At 47.5% G+C, this 18,957-nt stretch overlaps 2 protein-coding genes across 5 annotated transcripts in view; both read left to right on the plus strand.

The window, feature by feature from the left end:
• Positions 1-1,650: 1,650 nt before the first annotated feature.
• On the plus strand, positions 1,651-11,183 carry LOC129165863 (UDP-glucuronosyltransferase 2A1-like). The gene is made up of 7 exons (XM_054748920.2): positions 1,651-1,666; positions 1,771-1,781; positions 1,948-2,079; positions 2,157-2,244; positions 8,845-8,957; positions 9,712-9,824; positions 10,106-11,183. The coding sequence occupies exons 1-7, from the start codon at positions 1,651-1,653 to the stop codon at positions 10,386-10,388; spliced, it is 756 nt and encodes a 251-aa protein (XP_054604895.2). The 3' UTR covers positions 10,389-11,183.
• Positions 11,184-11,185: 2 nt separating this feature from the next.
• LOC129156112 (uncharacterized) overlaps positions 11,186-18,957 on the plus strand; it is a 31,342-nt gene continuing 23,570 nt past the window's right edge. Inside the window, exons 1-3 of one of the 4 annotated variants that reach the window (XM_070549215.1) lie at positions 11,186-11,298; positions 11,370-11,518; positions 18,470-18,829. In XM_070549215.1, coding sequence (XP_070405316.1) covers positions 11,393-11,518; positions 18,470-18,829 — 486 coding nt within the window. In that variant the 5' untranslated portion in view covers positions 11,186-11,298; positions 11,370-11,392. Of the gene's footprint in view, positions 11,299-11,369; positions 11,519-11,608; positions 11,947-12,053; positions 12,153-18,433; positions 18,830-18,957 lie in introns of those variants that run through there. The other 3 variants (XM_070549217.1, XM_070549214.1, XM_070549216.1) reach the window with 3 other exon arrangements.

Raw genomic sequence — 18,957 nt, forward strand, 5'->3', positions numbered from 1 at the left:
GGTCCGAGACAGAAGCCGGTCAGCTGGGAGAGCCCGGCCTGGGGGCTTGGACTCTGACACGCGGCCTGTCTGCTGGAACAGGTAGTCCACTCCGATGAGCTCACCTGAGATTTTGTGGAAATGTAAACGGTTCAAAGCCCCTTCTTAGCAAAGTATTGGTGCACAGTGTCATTAAAAATCACGAGTAAATAAAACATGTTCCTCTGTTCCTCTACCTGTGTAAGCAGCAGGCTTGGTGAAGTCCTTAACCATCTGATGACCAAACACCCTTTGGCTCTTCTGGTTCAGGGTGTGCCTGAGGTGGCCACTGTAGGACAGCAGAGGCGCCTCGTGTCCCTCAGCTGCCGCTGCGCGGTCCTCGTTCCACCTGACCAGTCCATCAATCAGGAACGCCTGGAAGTACTTGGCACTGGCCGACGTTCCTGCGTGATTAGATTATAAAATCAGCTTAAGCTTTTACTGACACCTGAAAATGAACAGTTTACAGAAATGTAAACACGGCTAAAATCTTACTGCCACGCCTACAAGATCCCAAGTTTTATTTTTTTATTTTTTCGCTGTTTCCCGAAGAAGCAGCGGGAACTACTATGTTGTTGTCGCTTGTGATCACAGCCGGCGGGCAGCAAGAAGAAAGGAGCAGGCAGAGCAAGGTGCTGTTACAGCATAAGTTACTGAGTTTAAAATTAGAAAGGTAGCAGTGGATATAATGCTTTTTGGTTTACATGTTTCAGTAGCATTAAGATAAACGAGTGTTGACGATCTTGACAGGGTTTCCTCCAGTGCTTATTAGGCCAGGTTTTCCTCCCCCCGCCAGGCTAATCATCACTTATTCATGTAAAATGTATTAATTTTTTTCATGTCTGACTTTAAACACATCTAATACTGTATTACGGCGTGAGCGCAACAGCGACAACTTAAGATCGATGTGTGAGCAGCCTGAGAGGTCGGGTGTTTTCATCTGAACCCTTAAAACCTCCAGCAGGCTACGCTGCACTATTGACGTGTTAGCGCGCGGTGCTAACAACTTAGCGACGTGACATGTCTCGGAGAAAGGCTAAAAACACGTTGGACGCTTCTTCTGAAGCGGGAAAATAACGCTTCTTCTTAAGCAGAGCACGGCATCGCCTCGGCTCGTTCACGGCCGAGCTGGTACCGGACTGGGCTCGATAACATTGACCCAGCACAGCCACTGGGTCGTTGGAGCTGCCCCGTGACTGCCTGATGGAAATCCAGCGGGTTTCATCAGACACGTAAAGTTTCTTGTTTTTGCTGGGGACCCCCTGTATTTTACCGCTCCCTCCTGCAGTCTTCCCCTATTAAAATTTAAAATGATTCTTTAAATTCCATGTATCAATAGAAAAAATATCTGCCAGCTGCAGTAAATGTAGTTTCCAAATAATAAATAAGAGGTGCATTCATCTGTGTATCTCCTTTGATCCGCATTAGTGATATTCTCAGCACCAGAACAGTGAAGCAAAGAAAGATTCCTGACTTTGTTAGTAATTTTATTCATTAGGTGCATCTAACCAGTTCTATTTTTCTCTGAAATGAGACCAAATCAGTGGTTCTATGGGTTGTCTCCAATCTGCACTGGAAAATTTTACTTTATTTAGAGACGTGTCATAATGAGGACATAATAATTATGAGGAAATGACAATAAAACATGGTAAAAAGTTCCAAAATTTAGATTTTTTATTATATGGAACCTCAGCTCCGTCCTCAATCTTGCATTTTAGATGATATTAGCTATAACACCCTCTTTGGTTCCAGAACGCTATCAAGTCTGACAACTGGAAGGAATTGGACTGACTGATGGAATGGGTGGGGCTGACTCTGGTGCAGCCCCACCTTCTGGTGCAGCTCCGCCTTTGTGGTTCTTCAGCGAGCACCACTTGAAGATGACAGCCTAATTGTGCCGTTTACTTCTACGTGTTCCTCCCTCTGCAGGATATAGAAGAGTTTGTTCAAAGCTCTGGAGATGACGGCATCGTGGTCTTCTCTTTAGGGGCCGTGGTCAAGAATCTGACCACAGACAAGGCAAACCTGATAGCCTCTGGACTCGCTCAAGTCCCACAAAAGGTCAGGGGTCAGGAACATCTCTGAAATTCTGACAAAAATGATGCAGACTTGATCAAAAGTGTTGTTATGGTTTGTAGGTGCTGTGGAAATACAGTGGGAACACTCCCGAAACTCTGGGGTCCAACACTAAACTCTACTCATGGATTCCACAGAATGACCTGCTGGGTGAGTAAATATAAACATCAGATTTAAAAACTGATGCAAAAAGAGACAATCAAGTTGAAAATAATTTAATTTTTGCTTCTTAGTCAAACTTTTGCACTTGATACACTCACCTAAAAGTTTATTAGGAACACCTGTTCAACTTCTCCTTAATGCAATTATCTAATCAACCAGTCACAAGGCAGTTGCTTCAATGCATTTAGGGATGTGGTCCTGGTCAAGACCATCTCCTGAACTCCAAACTGAAGGTCAGAACAGGAAAGAAAGGTGATTTAAGCTATTTTGAGCGTGGCATGGTTGTTGGTGCCAGACGGGCCGGTCTGAGTATTTCACAATCTGCTCAGTTACTGGGATTTTCACTCACAACCATTTCTAGGGTTTACAAAGAATGGTGTGAAAAGGGAAAAACATCCAGTATGCAGCAGTCTGTCAGACTCGAAGACTGGGTTCGGGAGTAAGAGCGTTTATTATACAGATGGTGGGCTGAAAGCGGTGCTGGAACGGCTGACGGATGAGGTCTGAGGAGGAAAGGTGGAGGTTTAGTTGTAGTAGCTTTGGAAATACTCTGATCATGATCACGGTGGAACGATGATTGAGTGAAGAGCCGGTGTAGCGTCTTCCATATATAGACATGGATGACGCAGGTGAAACGTGGAGGGAATCCCCGCGAGGGGCATGCTGGGTAATGTGGTCCAAGACGGAAGCCGGTCAGCTGGGAGAGCCCGGCCTGGGGGCTTGGACTCTGACAGGACCCCCCGGTCCAGGGACGGCTCCAGAAGTCCCCGGGCCACCCCGGTGGGCCCAGAAGTCCGAGATGAGGGCAGGGTCCAAGATGGAGCGGGCCGGCTCCCAGGAACGTTCCTCGGGGCCGTAGTCCGCCCAATCTACAAGGTACTGCCAGCCCCGACCCCGGCGGCGAGCATCCAGAATGCGCCGGACTGTGTAGATGGGCTCACCGTCGAGGAAGCGGGCCGGCGGAGGTGCTGGAGCCTGAGGTGGCAGGAGGGGAGATTCCACGTAAGGCTTGAGCCGGGAGGTGTGGAAGGTAGGATGGACGCGAAGGCTTGTAGGCAGCCGCAGCCGGTACGTGACCGGGTTGATGACCTCCTGCACGGGGTAGGGCCCGAGGAACCGGGGAGCGAGCTTCCTGGAACCGGCGCGGACCCGGAGGCCTGCTGTGGACACCCAGACCTTGTCCCCTGGAGCATAGGAGGGACCCGGGCGGTGCCTGCGGAGGTGTGAATAACGGGCGTTGGCCCGGGTAATGGAGGCCCGCGCCTTGATCCATGCGTTCTTGCAACGCCTCACCAGGGATTGAGCGGCTGGCACCGCGACTTCGGGTTCCTGGTGGGCGAAGACTGGGGGCTGGTAGCCATAGCAGACCTCGAAAGGGGACATCTGAGTGGCCGAGGAGGTGTGAAGATTATGGGACAGCTCCGCCCAGAGGAGGTACTTAGGCCACTGCGAGGGCTGGGCCGAGACAAAGCAGCGGAGGTACCGGCCCAACTGTTGGTTCGCCCGCTCCGATTGACCGTTGGTCTGTGGGTGGTAGCCCGAAGACAGGCTGACAGAAGCTCCCACTAGATGGCAGAAGGCTTTCCAGAAACGGGCCGTGAACTGGGGACCACGATCTGAGACCACGTCGACCGGGAACCCATGGAGACGCACCACATTCTCCAGAAACAGTTCTGCAATGCGTCGGGCCGAGGGAAGGCCCGGGAGGGCGATGAAGTGAACAGCTTTGGAAAACCGGTCAGTGACCGTTAGGATGGTGTCGAGGTCGTTGACCGGCGGGAGACCTGTGACAAAGTCCAGCCCCACATGGGACCAGGGGCGGCTGGGCACCGGAAGAGGTCTGAGGGTGCCAACCGGAGCCTGGGTGGATGCCTTAGAGCGGGCACAGACGTCACAGGCGCTCGTGAATTCCTTAACGTCCCTCTCCATACGTGGCCACCAGAGAGCCCGTTTCAAGAACTTGAGAGTCCGAGAGAAGCCCGCGTGACCAGACAGGCGTGATGAGTGGGCCCAGGCCAACGCCTCACTGCGACAGGCCGCAGGGACGTAGAGCCGACTGGCGGGGGTCTCTGGCGGCGCTGGGTCATCCCGGAGGGCGTTTTGGATGGCCTCCTCCAACGGCCACCCAAGGTGGGCCACGAAACGGTGCTCCGGGAGGATGGGCGCCGGCCCGGACGTGGGCGCTGAATGTGTGAACTGGCGGGAGAGGGCGTCCGCCTTCTGATTTTTAGTCCCAGGGCGATAGGCGAGATGGAACTCGTAGGGTTCGAAGAAGAGGGCCCAGCGAGCCTGGCGAGGATTTAGCTGCTTGGCGGACCGGATGTGGGTTAGGTTCTGGTGGTCAGTCCAGATGGTGAACGGCTGAGGGGTGCCCAGAAGCCACTGCCTCCATTCCTCCAACGCCCATTTTATGGCCAGCAGCTCGCGATCCCCTACGCCATACTTCTGCTGGGTGGCGGAAAACTTCCTGGAGAAGTAGGCGCAGGGGTGTAGCCTGTCATCTGGGCCGCCTTGGGACAGGATGGCGCCGGCGCCGACATCCGAAGCGTCGACCTCGACCACAAAAGGGACTGCCGGATCCGGATGGCGCAGGATAGGAGCCGATGTGAAACGAGCGACTAGGTAGTGGAAGGCCCGAACGGCATCTGGGGTGAGCCGGAACGGTTGACCAGGAGGGCTCGGTCGGGTGAGAGAGGTGAGAGGCGCCACAATGGTGCTAAAGTCTTTGATAAATCGACGGTAAAAGTTGCAGAAACCCAGAAAACTCTGCAGTTGCTTCAGGTTGGTTGGTAGGGGCCAGTCCTTCACCGCCTGGACTTTCTGAGGGTCCATAGTTAGACCTTGATCCGAAATCAGGTAGCCCAGGAATGAAACAGACCGCTGGTGGAAGGAGCACTTCTCGGGCTTACAGAACAGGTTGTTGTCCAGGAGCCGGGTCAGGACAGCGCGAACATGGTGGTAGTGTTCGGCCTCTGACTTGGAGTAGATCAGAATGTCATCCAGGTAGGCAAACACCCACCGTCCCAACATGTCACGGAGGACATCATTGATGAAGCGTTGGAAAACGGCGGGGCTGTTGCACAGTCCAAAGGGCATGACCTGGTACTCCCAGTGACCGGTGGGGGTGATGAACGCCGTCTTCCACTCATCTCCAGCTTTGATACGGACCAGGTTGTAGGCGCTCCGGAGGTCCAGCTTGGTGAAAATCCGCGCCTGGGAGATGGCATCCAGGGTGGACGTGAGGAGCGGCAGAGGATGACGATCTCTGACTGTGATCTTGTTCAGTCCTCTGTAATCTATACAGGGGCGGAGATCACCCTCCTTTTTCCTCACAAAGAAGAAGCCTGCGGCACCTGGGGACGACGAGGGTCGGATGAAACCCTGCCGGAGGGCCTGGTCAATATATTCCTCCATGGCTCTGGACTCGGCGGGAGAGAGAGAAAAAAGGCGCCCCCGGGGTGGACTGGTTCCTGGTTGCAGCTTAATCTCCATGTCGTACGGGCGGTGAGGCGGCAGTGTTGTGGCGCGCCGCTTGTCGAACACCGCAGCCAGGTCCCGGTAGGGCAGTGGCAGATTGGGCGGTGTAGGACCAGGGTCACCGGCCGGGCAGTCTGGCATGGATGGAGGAGGAGAGAGGTGGGCCTGGCACTGGGCCCCCCATTCCAAAAGGCGGCCCTGGGACCAGGAAATCCGGGGGTCATGGAGACGGAGCCAGGGAAATCCCAGGATTAGAGGAGAGGAGGGAGCACATATGATCAGGAACTGGATGGTCTCTCTGTGGCCTTGGACAATCATCTGGAGTGGCTGGGTTCGGTTTTGGACCGGATAGGGTTGGAGGGGCCTACCGTCCACCGAGGTCACTGGCACAACTCTCTCCAAGGGGGTCATGGGGATCCGTAGGCGCTTAGCCAGATCCATGTCCATGAAATTGTCAGCGGCCCCCGAGTCCACCAGCACGTGCATCTGGAGTGAGGCCTCACCATGAAGGAGGGTAACATAAAGAAGGAGTCGATTTGAAGAGGTGGGGGCTGAAGGTGACCCAGGCTGAGCGACCCCGATACTCAGTGGGTTCCTTCGTTTCCCAAACGTAATGGACAGTTCAGGCGTCGGTGGTGGGAGGAGCCACAATAGACACAGAGACCCTCGCGCCACCGTCGCTGTCTCTCCTCTGGAGGAAGGTGGCCTAATTGCATGGACTCATCAGTAGAAGCGGGTCCGGGAGCAGGCGTGGGGGAACGAGGAAGAGGTCCAGGCGCCCTGGATGGGCGAGTGAAGGGCTTGGGCCGAACCAGAACCCGCTGATCCATGCGCAACGCCAGATCCACCACTTCATCCAGGTTCTGGGGCAGCTCCTTTCCCGCCATCTCATCCCGGATGTAGGTTGCCAGTCCCTCCAAGAAGACGGCTCGAAGGGCAGAGTCATCCCACCGCAGCTTGGCGGAGATGGTGCGGAACTCCGACGCATAAGCGCACACAGAGCGCTCCTTCTGGCGGAGTTTTAGGAGTCGTGCCTCTGCCCCCATTTCGCTGCTGGGTGGAACAAACATCTTTCTGAGGGCAGCCACGAATGCAGCGTAGTCATTGCAGTCCGGTGATTTAGAATTATAGAGCGCAGCAGCCCACTCTGCCGCGCGTCCGGTGAGCAGGGAGGTGAGCTGTGCCACTCGAGAACGCACAGTGGGAAAGCGTCCTGGGTGGCACTCGAACTGCATCTCGAGGGTAGCGAGCAGACCGTCTGGACTCCCCGTCTCTCAATTCCACTTCTCCGGGAGACTGAAGTGTGGCTCTCCCGTCGGTGGAGTGAGGGCTTGCAGGTGGAGAGCATGAACCTGCTGCTGGAGTGCCGTGACGGCAGTAGACAACTGCATGGAGAGATCGGTCTGGGAGTTCAGTCTGGTGTTAAGCCGGTCGACCTGGGCGTGGAGCTGAACGTTCTCGTTCACCAGTTGCTCCATCTTTATCTTCACCTGCTCGAACTCCGCTGGATTAAAGGACTCAGTCATCCTGTCAGACTCGAAGACTGGGTTCGGGAGTAAGAGCGTTTATTATACAGATGGTGGGCTGAAAGCGGTGCTGGAACGGCTGACGGATGAGGTCTGAGGAGGAAAGGTGGAGGTTTAGTTGTAGTAGCTTTGGAAATACTCTGATCATGATCACGGTGGAACGATGACTGAGTGAAGAGCCGGTGTAGCGTCTTCCATATATAGACATGGATGACGCAGGTGAAACGTGGAGGGAATCCCCGCGAGGGGCATGCTGGGTAATGTGGTCCAAGACGGAAGCCGGTCAGCAGGGAGAGCCCGGCCTGGGGGCTTGGACTCTGACACAGTCCTGTGGGCGAAAATGCCTTGTTGATGCTAGAGGACGTTTACTTGACACACTTTAGGCCCCTTAGTGCCAACTGGGCACCTGAGCATTGTTTCTGACCATGTCCATCCCTTCATGACCACCATGTACCCATCCTCTGATGGCTACTTCCAGCAGGATAATGCACCATGTCATGAAGCTCCAATCATTTCTAACTGGTTTCTTGAACATGACGATGAGTTCACTGTACTACAACGGCCTCCACAGTCACCAGATCTCAACCCGATAGAGCATCTTTGGGATGTGGTGGAACGGGAGCTTCGTGCCCTGGATGTGCATCCCACACATCTCCCAACTGGAAGATGCTATCCTATCAATATGGCTGACATTTCTAAAGAATGCTTTCAGCGCGTTGTTGGATCAATGCCACGTAGAATTAAGGCAGTTCTGAAGGTGAAAGTGGGTCAAACACCGTATTAGTGTGGTGTTCCTAATAATCCTTTAGGTGAGTGTGTATTTATTCAAATAAAGGTCTTAAATAAAATACTTTATCTTCTTCTCTAAAGTTAATTACCTTAATTTCCGGACTATAGAGCGCACCTCAATATAAGCCGCACCGGGCTAAAAGCAGCTGATCTCTGAATTGAAACCGTAGTTTAACTGAACGTAACTGAACTGATCAGTATGAAACAAAACAGAAAAGTTATCGATTAGTTTATTCATCTTCCTCTTGTGCGCTGAAACCATTAAAGTTCTCTTCTTCAGTGTCGGAGTTGAACAGCCTCAGAAGAGCTTCATCACATATTTCTGTGGCGATGTCAGTGTCGCTGTCCGTGTTGCTGTCATCATCCCCGGGTGAAGCTGGCTTGAATGAGTTCTTCCCGCTGCCGTCTCCTGCGCCGAACCATGGATTCATTCATGCCAAGCTTACATGCGGCAGCACTGTTTCCCTCCTTTACTGCCAGATCGATGGCCTTCAACTTGAATGCGGCATCATATGAACTCATACGTGTAGTTACCATGATGAGGGGGTATGGATTTGAAACAAATTCTTCGTCGTGCCGGCTGCTTGAATGTGCTAAATTAAAATGAGCACTTTCTTCGATTTCCACTTTTGACTTCCACGTGTTTCACTTTCTGCTAAAGCGCCCCCTGGTGGCAGGTGAAGGAAAACCTTCAGTAATGCCACACCTCATTATAAGCCACGTGGTTCAAAGCGTGGGGAAAAAAGTAGCGGCTTGTAATCCGGAAAATATGGTAAACTTTTTCTCCCGTCATCAGGTCACCCTAAAACTAGAGCTTTTATCACTCATGGAGGTGCAAACGGGGTTTATGAGGCCATCTATCACGGCGTTCCCATGGTGGGAATTCCAGTTTTTGCTGACCAGTGTCACGTTCTGAGGATGTTAGGACCCAATTATGTAGTTACCCAGGATGACACGAGGCAGAGATGATGAAAAGTAAAATCCTTTATTTTGAAGGCGGAACAAGAGTAAATCCAGGCAGCGAGCCAAAGTCCAAAAACTCCAAGGCTGGAGAAACAAAGCTCACCAAGAGCACGAGCAAACACTGACAGAATTAACATACAGATACGTTAATGGACCGACACAAGACAGAGACAATACCGGGCTTAAATAGACTGGGAGACAAATTAAGGAAACAGGAAGCAGGTGTGTGGAGTGAGGGCTGGAGGGAAGGCAGGTGACACTAATCAACTCAATGGGGAAAAACAGAAACAGAGGAGGGCAAATACCTAAACACAAAACTAAACAAATATTACCAAAAGACAGAGGGAAGGACTCACACAAACTAGCTGGAGGAGGACATAGCACATACACCCACACACACTGAGCTGGGGAGAACGAGAATGGAGCTGACCTGTGAGGAAAGGGTAGATAAGATAACATAAGACACTAAACTGACATGCAGAAAAAGGACACACGAGGGCGCCAAAGGGCTACAACATAAGACACATAACAGGGATGCAGACAAGGACACATGAGGGCACTAAGAGAGCACAAGGGGGGAACCTGGAGTGGAGCACAAGAGGAGCTGGGGAACAAAGGGACACAAGAGGGAATCTAGAGAGGGATGGAGGACACCAGGAGGCACAAAAAAAAAGGGTCTGACGCAGACCATGACAACCAGCCAGACAACATGGTGCACATGAAAGCCAAAGGAGCTGCAGTTGTTGTGGAATTAAACTCACTGACATCTGAAGACCTCAGAGATGCGATCAACACCGTCATCGATGGCACAACGTAAGATTTTTTAAATTTCCGCACCAAGTCTGTTTTAAAGGTTTAAAAAAAAATGTTTTGTTTTTGGTGATGAGTCAGCATTAACTTTATTACCAGAATAAATATTTCCCTTCAATTTCCTGTTTTCGTGGCAAATTTTTACTGTATGGCCCGAAAGAGTAACCTAGCTTAAATGTACAAAACTACAAATGTGCCTTTCATTATTCCCAGTTTGTGAGATGAAAATTAATCTCTGACAATACATTATGAATAACTCTTTATGTTAACTTGTTTATCCACAGCTACAAAGAAAGTGCTATGAGACTGTCCAGAATCCACCACGACAGACCTATGAGTCCTCTGGACGAGGCGGTTTTCTGGATCGAGTTCACCATGAGGCACAAAGGAGCAAAGCACCTGAGGGTCCAGGCCCACGAGCTCACCTGGTACCAGAATCACAGCCTGGATGTCCTGAGCTTCCTGCTCTCTGTGGTTCTGCTGCTCCTGTTCCTCCTCGACAAGACCTGCAGGTTCTGTTTCCGGAGGAGCTGCTGCAGAAGGAACACCAAGAGGAAGGCTGAATAACAAACTCAGCTCAGGTTTATTAAAGTTAAATATTCAATAGAAAGGCTGACTTAATATAGATTTTAATCTGTCTTTTGACCACTGACCTCTTGTGTAAAAACAGGGAAGTAAGAAACTGTTTAAAAAAAGCAAAAAACAAAAGTGTTTTGATGTATTTTTTATCTTCTGTGTGATCAAATAGGGTTTTGGGTTTTTATTATTACAAAAAAGGAAAAGGAAAAACATCAGTGTCCAATGTTTTCACTTCTGAATAAATGGTTTGTACTTCACATTTTTTTGTTAAATTCTGACCATTGAGTTTTTGCTCAAGTTTCAGTAACTTCTGTCAAACTGTTTAGAAAAAATATCAAACAGCCGGGATTAAACCCGCAACCTTCTGATTACTGAACGACCCGCTCTCCCTCGGGAGCTACTGCTGTCCAAATGACTAGTTATAAATGACCTGCACTTGCAAAGGGTTTTCAAGTCGGTGTGTGGAGGGAATTTGGGGTCAAATGTCATGCTGCACCTGAGAAGTGATATTAGTGGATTTATTTATGGTTTTATTAGTAATGTTTCTTCATGTCTGTGGCTACAGCAGGACAATGTTTCATTTAAATGTTGTTCGGAGGGACCGGCGTCGCCTGCGTATGGCAGACTCGCCTCTGTCAGGACGCCCCAGGGCAGCTGTCCCATCTATTCTGGAAGCAATTTAACTGCTGAAATCTTGGGCATCCCTCTAGTCTTTTCTTTGAGATTTTCGATAGCAAACAACTGGGAGAGACTGTGTGGTCAGCTACCTGCTCCACCTTCCTACGTTCCAGGTGCGGTCAGCAGACTGACAGACAAGATTAACTTCTCAGAGAGAACGTGGAACGTCCTCTTCTACGTCCTGCAGGACTTAGTTCTGGATCAGTGTATGTGGAAGAAGGTGAGAATTACTGACTAGAAAATTACGTAATGGATTTCATCCAGTCATCATGAACATGTTTGTTTTCTCAGGAACACCCACCAGTGCCTGTAAGATGATGGGTAATGCTGACATCTGGTTGTTGAGAACCTACTGGGATTTTGACTTTCCCTGTCCATTACTTCCCAACTTCAAATTTGTTGGAGGGATTCACTGCAAACCTGCTAAACCATTACCAAAGGTGCTTTTTCCATAATTGTACACCAAAAAAATCATAGTTAACCCTCTCAGGCTCAAAACAAGTTTTGATAAAAGGGCAAACAACTAAATCCTTCTTTTGAGTGTAAAAATGGTTCTAACGTTGCACATCTGCAACGCCTACCTCCAGAGGGTTAAATCCTAATGTAAAGAATAAGATCTGGAAAAAAAGATCTACAAAAATAGACATCTTATTAGCTGTTTTATTGAATAAAAAAGCAGATTTTGATTTAAAAAAATACAATTTTCTGCTTAAAAGAATTAAAAATCTCTGTTCCTGCAGTATTTCGAAAAGTTTGTCCAAAGCTCTGGAGATGACGGCATCGTGGTCTTTTCTTTGGGATCTATTGTCAAGAATCTGACCACAGACAAGGCATGATCGCCTCTGCCCTCGCTCAAGTCCCACAAAAGGTCAGAAACGGGGGAATCTACAGGGGGGCTCTGCTGTAGAGCCTTGCCCCCGTGGGTTAATTAGATTTTTTGGGTTGCGCCACTTTGACAATGTGCCGTGCGCGCAGGACGCAGTTGCCTGGAGCGCATCAAAGATCAGCGCTGTTCCTCCTCTCTGCTCAAGAATCCCCGGTGCCCCAAGAGTTCAAGCAGATACACAGCCCTGGGTGAGGACGTCAAGGGCTTCGTAATTCTAGCTCTGCTCGACATTTTCTTCAATGTGACACAGCCCCCCCCCCCCCCCCCCCTTTCTCATTTACGTTGTTTTTGACAAAAACAGCTCTGCTGCTCCAAAATGATGCATTTTAAACATTGGTGTTGTGTTATTGTAATATGTTATAATTGAGATAAATAATAAAATATGACAAAAAAATTCAAAATGTGGGACAAAAGGACTTATAAGCTAACATTTTGAAAAAAAAAAAGAGATATTTTTTACATTTTCTGAAAGAAATACGTTGGTTCAGGTTAAAGTTCATTTTTATTACATATAAAGTTAAAGAAAGGGGCGTTCAGGTGCTGCTGTTGATGTTAACACTGGAGCGTCGATGGTCCAGACTGAGATAAATGCATTAAAGTTAGGCTCCGCCCATTTGGGTTACTATGACCACCAGTGCCTACTACTACTACTTCTTTCACCCCGCCCACGTGATCCTTTGAAGTGACGTCATAAAGGCTCAGAGTCCTATTATCTAGCATCAGCCAGCTCCCACTTCATTAGCAGTCGACTGCTGGTGTGAGACACATCGACTCTCTGAGACAATCATCTTTTACAACCTCAAACCTTTTTTCTGAGTTTGATAAAAGACCAAGAGCCTCTAGAATCATGTCTATTCTACATTTTTCATCTGAGGAGCTTCAGCGGGAATTAACTGGGTGTAAACACCCCCAAATTTATTTTTCCCATATGGCGCTCTTGGAGAAAGTCCAGTCTCAGCTTTTAATCACGGAGAAATGGTTAAGTGATGAAAAGCAGCAAACATTACAAGCAGAGACTGAATTGGAAAAATACAACGACATAATTACCGTCCTGGAACAAGAACTGGACGTTTATCAAGACAACGCAGAGACCTGCAAAGTCACCCTGCAGACTTTAGAGACCAAACTGAAGAAGAAAGCAACTGTGTGTGAAAATCTGCAAAATCTTTTAAAGCAGGAATCCCAGCTGAGACGTAGATTTGAACAGGGGAAGATGAACGACCAGATTAGGAACAAAGTTCATCAGAAACTAAGAGAAGAAATTAATGAACTGAAAGAGCGTCTGGATTACTACCAGCTTAACGCTGAGACCTGCAAAACTACAATTCAGGCTTTGAAAATTAAGTTAGAGGAAAAACTAAATGTTTCTGAAAGTTTGCAAAACCAGTTAGGACTGGAGTCAGAGCTGAGACTGCAGTTGGAAGAGGAGAAACAGAATAAAGACTCGCTCACAGAGGCTTTAGATGAACAAATCAGAGATTTAGAGATTATAAACGGGGTTCTGGTAGACGAGATGAAAAGTATCTTCTCTGAGACGAACGAGGCAGAGGAGAAGCTTTCTGAGGAGGACGGAGAAAAGGCTTCTCTCTGTGGGGAATGTGAACCCAGTTCAGAGGACGAAACTCAGCTGGGACCGAGTCTCAGATTAGCTGAGCCAGTCCAGCAGGAGTCGCCTGGATGTCGGCATCCAACTTTCGATTCCCTTTTCCAGACAGTTGGCTCGGAACACCTACGGCTGTCTCGCCTGGACACAAGTCTCAGTGACCAAGCTGAAATAAGCTCAACGGTAGAGAGCGAGTGTAAAAAATCCAGAACTCTGATTGATGAACTCAAACAGAAACTGGATTATTACCGAGGTGAGGAAGAGTCCTGCAACAAAATGATGCAAGAGGTAAACTTACAGCTGAAGGAGAAAGATAATCTGCTGGAAAACCTCCAAAAGCGACTCAGACGGGAATCTGAGCTGCTGAGATCCAAGTTTGATCAGCAGCAGAAAATCCAGAACAAAGACAAAGTTTATGAGAAATTAAAGGTAGAAATTAGTGAACTGGAAGAGGGACTGGATTACTACCAGAGTAATGCAGAGACCTTCAAAATAACAATTCAGACTCTCAAAACTCAGCTGGAGGAACGAGAACATCTGATTGAAGACCAGCAACAGCGTTTAAAACAGGAGTCAGAGCTGAAACTCCGGCTGGGACAGGAGATTCAGAACAAGGACTCGTTCAACGAGGACTTACAGACACAAATTAGAGATCTGGAGAAAATCAACCACGATCTCTCAGAACAACTGGAGACCTTTAACTCAAGGAAGAACACGCCTGAGCCAGACGATGAGCTGTCTGAGGAGCTGGAAGCCTTTACGTACCAGCTGGTAGAGGAAGCTTCTCTATGTGAACCTCAGGAACAAACTTCTGAGAGTCTGGAGCCTGACGAGGATTACGAGATGGGACATGATGTTTGCTCTCCACCTGAAGAACAGATAGATTCAGTGGAAGCAAGCAGAAGTCTTCATGAAAACGAGCCTTCCCCCAAAGACAGCGTTCCACAAACAGTCAGGAACCAGAACGTTTCATTGTGGAGGCGCTTCAAGAAGTTTCTCACTCCGGCGTGTCTACGGAAACATAAAGTTAGGCCTTAAATTAGCATCTGACCCCCAAAACACTCAGGCTTCATGATGATGTCACCAGTTTAAACCCCAGCTGTGACCTCACGAAAATTAGCATTAGCATTCTCTAAATTTAGACATTTTTGTGTGAGTGAGTGAGTGAGTGAGTGAATATCTAATCTTAGATGCAACACCCCTTAGAGCACACACAAGCACACCAGAAAAATAGGGGCTTCCTGATGGAGAATTAGTTCCCCATCATGAATGCGTGGGTTTACTCCGGGCGCTCCGGTTCCCCCCACACACACGTAGGGTTAACTAGTGACCCTAACATGTCTCTGGGTGTGAGTGAGTGAGTAACTGATGCAGCTTTCTTTAACATAGAAACATGCTTGCTTAGTGTGGGGATTGCTGGAAAGCCTCTGACACAAAAAGTGGGTGACTCCATGCAATCTGCTGCCAGGGCTGGACTGGGACAAAAATTCAGCCCGGGCATTTTGACTGGAGACCGGCCCATCACCTGTTTTTTTTTGGAAAAGACATTAAGCCTTATGCTGTTTCTGACACACACCAACGTTATTGGTAGTATTTATGTATCAATCTAATAAACGTAAACCTACACCATCCTTCCTATCCTGGTATTCTAAAAAGTAGGGTTGGGGGTAACTGATTATTTTTAAAATGATTATTCTGATGATTATTTTATCGAATAGTCGACTATTCTAATGACTATTTAGATGATTAATCTAGCGATTACTTTTCTATTGCACAATTAATAAAAACCAAAAAATTCTCAAATAAATTCCTCCAAAAAATTGATAAGTTGTTACTGTAAGAGAATAAACACTACAGGCCTTCCATTTTGTATAACACTGCTTTTATTGTGTTGCGGTTGTTTATGTTCTGGTGATGTGTAGAACTTGGGAGTGCAGGCTGCTGCCTGAGAGGTGGTTGGAGACGGAGTGTCTCCATGCTGCTTTGATTTGTTCACTTATGTGCATGAGGCAAGTGGTGTTACGACCCTTCCTGGGGAGTCACGTGTTTCTCCTATTTTAACTGTAAATCATTCTAGCTGTTATATTTATAACAAGAAACAGATATTCGGACGGAATATTTTCATGTTTATTCGAATATGATTGTGGAACACAACCAGCATCATAATAAATGAAGTAATATTTATGCCAATTTAAGCCTTTATGGGTGACCAGGACTCTGTGATCAATTTTTGGCAAGGGAAATGATCATTTGTTGCCATTTTTGAAGAGTTTATGAATGTGAAAGACACCCAGCATCCTGTGATGGCACTAATAACATCAAGAGATAATAAATAAAGTAATATTTAGGTAAATGTAACCCTTTACACGTGACCAGGACACTGTAATCAATTTTTGGCAAGGGAATTTATCTTCTTTTTTTTTCTTTTCTTTTTTTTGCCATTTTTGGGGTGTTTTTGATGATACAGTAGACAGTATGAGTACAGTAACATCAACAGATAATACATAAAACCCTTATTTGGTCAATTTTAGCCTCCATGAAAATCTTAGCGATTCAATCACTTTTTGGCAAGTAAAATGCCATTTTAGTTGTCTACAATTAAATCATCAATAAAGAATTTAAAGATATTTTGAGGCGTTTCTTATAGGTAAACGGGAGGGTGTAGTCTATTTGGCAAGTGACAATCTTAATTTTATGTGCTGAAGTGCTTTTATCTTGTTACTTTTAAATAGAGCAACGTAATGTATAGATAGCAACCTACACAGTGTCATTAAAGTCAATGCTTGATCATTTTAAATACTTTTTTTCAAGTAAAAATGTGCCCCAAACTAGTTAACTGTGGCTCCATGTCAAGTAGACTAAAGAAAGGAAGGGGAAAAAATTAAATCGCTGGAGAATTGTTTATTTCCATTTATACAACGTTTACATTCAATACAGGGTGCCATTTTACATTGTTTATTTATTTTTTTAGTATCAAGGCTGTAACATAAAGAAAGCCAGTTCTTACCACAAAGTTTGTGGCACAAACCATCTTTCAATCGCAAATATTGCAAAAAGGCTTAATATACCCTCATTGTGAACGTTTAAGACAAATAGCAACACTTAAAACAACTTCAGAACTGGAAAAACTAATTTGGCAGGTGCAGAAAGGAATGACCCGGGCGGGATTCGATCCCCAGACCCCCGGGTGAGAGTCATACGCTCTAACCAGTCAGCCAAAGAGACATCTCCTTGGCCAAGTAGCCAGGGCGCATGATCAATCGGGACATTGTGGATGCTCACACAGCCACATCTTCCTCCCTCTTTCCACAAGCACGTCCTCGTGCTCCCGCGCAGGGTGCAACAAACACTGCCACACTAATATCCGCGATAAACATCTGTTTAAGTACCGGAAGAGGTTATCTTTGCTTTCTGAATGTCCATATTGCTAGATATGCCGAGTTTTAGGGCGAAATCCTGGGGAATTTTGTCTAGAAATGCAATTACCTAACCGTGCGCGATCCCGCAGTGGCTAATCATTTTTTGGCAGCGAGTCAATTTATGGCACAACACCGGCTCGGGTTTCTCCTCCTCCTCCCTCTTTTCTTCTCCAACCTGTCGCTGGGCTGAGGCTCCATCACTTCCTAAATTGATTTTACTTGAACCTTCACTACCAAACAACTGTAAGATTTTAACACATGTGCCAGTTTCTTTTGTAGTCGAATTTTCTCCGCTCCTCCTTTCCGTTTTTTGTTCTCCATTTTGTAAAGCTCGTCTGTCTGTTTACTGAGATTCACAAACAACTGGCGGGTGCATCAGACCTCTGGCTATTGGTCCAGCCCAGAGTGTATTATTACCAATTGGCCAATCTCCACCAACTTTTATGAGGCGTCGCGTGGGGCGGCGCGGGCAAGTTGTCCGCAACAACTAGAGGCCAGGAAAAAAAAAACAGACACCGGCCCATAAAAGATGAAAGGGTCGGCCCAGCGGGCAGTTGCCCGCTATGCCCTATGGTCAGTCCAGCGCTGTCTGCTGCTGAACTACTTTCAGCTTTACATCAAATACATGGAATTGTTCAAGATCAACACTGAGATTTCCCTCCAGTTTTTGGACGGTGGTGTGGTGAAATCAGAGCCCATCATGAAGAAGCTGAGGAAGGGAAACTATGACGTTCTCCTGGCTGATCCCATCTATTCTGGAAGCAATTTAACTGCTGAAATCTTGGGCATCCCTCTAGTCTTTTCTTTGAGATTTTCGATAGCAAACAACTGGGAGAGGCTGTGTGGTCAGCTACCTGCTCCACCTTCCTACGTTCCAGGTGCGGTCAGCAGCAGTGGCGGCTGGCCAGTAGAGGGCGATAGGGCGCCGCCCTCCCAGTTTCCCCTGTGTTTTTAATTTTTATTTTAAAAAATAAATAAATAAAATTAACAATAATCACATATTCTAAGTTAATTGTGTGTTTTGTAACAAAAATAAATCATATATATATATATATATATATATATATATATATATATATATATATATATATATATATATATATATATATATTGGTCTCTGCTGGTCCCTGCCGATCTCTGCCGGTCTCTGCCGAGCGGTGGAGGCTGTGTGCTATTTTTCAATCGCCCAAACAGGACGAGACCAGCTGTCCAATTGCTGACAAGAAAATCAAAGGGTAGGAATGGGAATGTATCCAATCAGCGTTGACGTTGTTTCAGAACGTTTCAGAAGCATGATGGGCGATAGAGCTACCGCCAAGGGTTTCGTTGGTGTTCGGTAGAACTCGGAGAGTCTCGACTCCAGCACGTATTTGGTCGTGACTCGTGACGGTCATGATGCAGACGTAGACATGGACGCCAGTGCGCCTACAACATGGATACCGGATCTCAGCAGCCACTGAATTCAGTTCGGTCTCTTCTCCAGTATCCGTTCGAGAGGAGAACTATGGTGGAAAAACTTAATGTCAAAGAGCTTGGACCAGATCAGCCCGACGTAAAGATAAGCCAGCAGGACAAGGAGAAGGGTAAACTGTACACACGAGGCTTCTCCCAAAATTGGTACACCAGGAAGCAGTGGCTAGCTGGATGCAATCACGCTAATGCGTTATTTTGCTTTCTGTGTTTGTTATTCAAAACGGCTGGGATCCACAGAAGGTGGATGTGGAACTTGTGTCTCATTGGGGACTCCATTCATTCTCTGACTGAGGAATGCAGCGCATCAGTGCAGCAGCCAACAAAGAAACGGAGGACGTTTGGACAGGGAGAACAGCAGCTGGGTGCAGAGGTAAGCTGTACATTACATTTCTGTAAACAAGACAGTCAGAATCAGAAATCCTTGGTTGTCCCACAAACCGGGACATTTGTTTAATAACATGTACATTGTTTAATGTGCAATAACTGTAAAAACTAATT

The sequence above is a fragment of the Nothobranchius furzeri genome, chromosome 3, assembly GCF_043380555.1.
Source record: "Nothobranchius furzeri strain GRZ-AD chromosome 3, NfurGRZ-RIMD1, whole genome shotgun sequence".
NCBI lineage: Eukaryota > Metazoa > Chordata > Actinopteri > Cyprinodontiformes > Nothobranchiidae > Nothobranchius > Nothobranchius furzeri.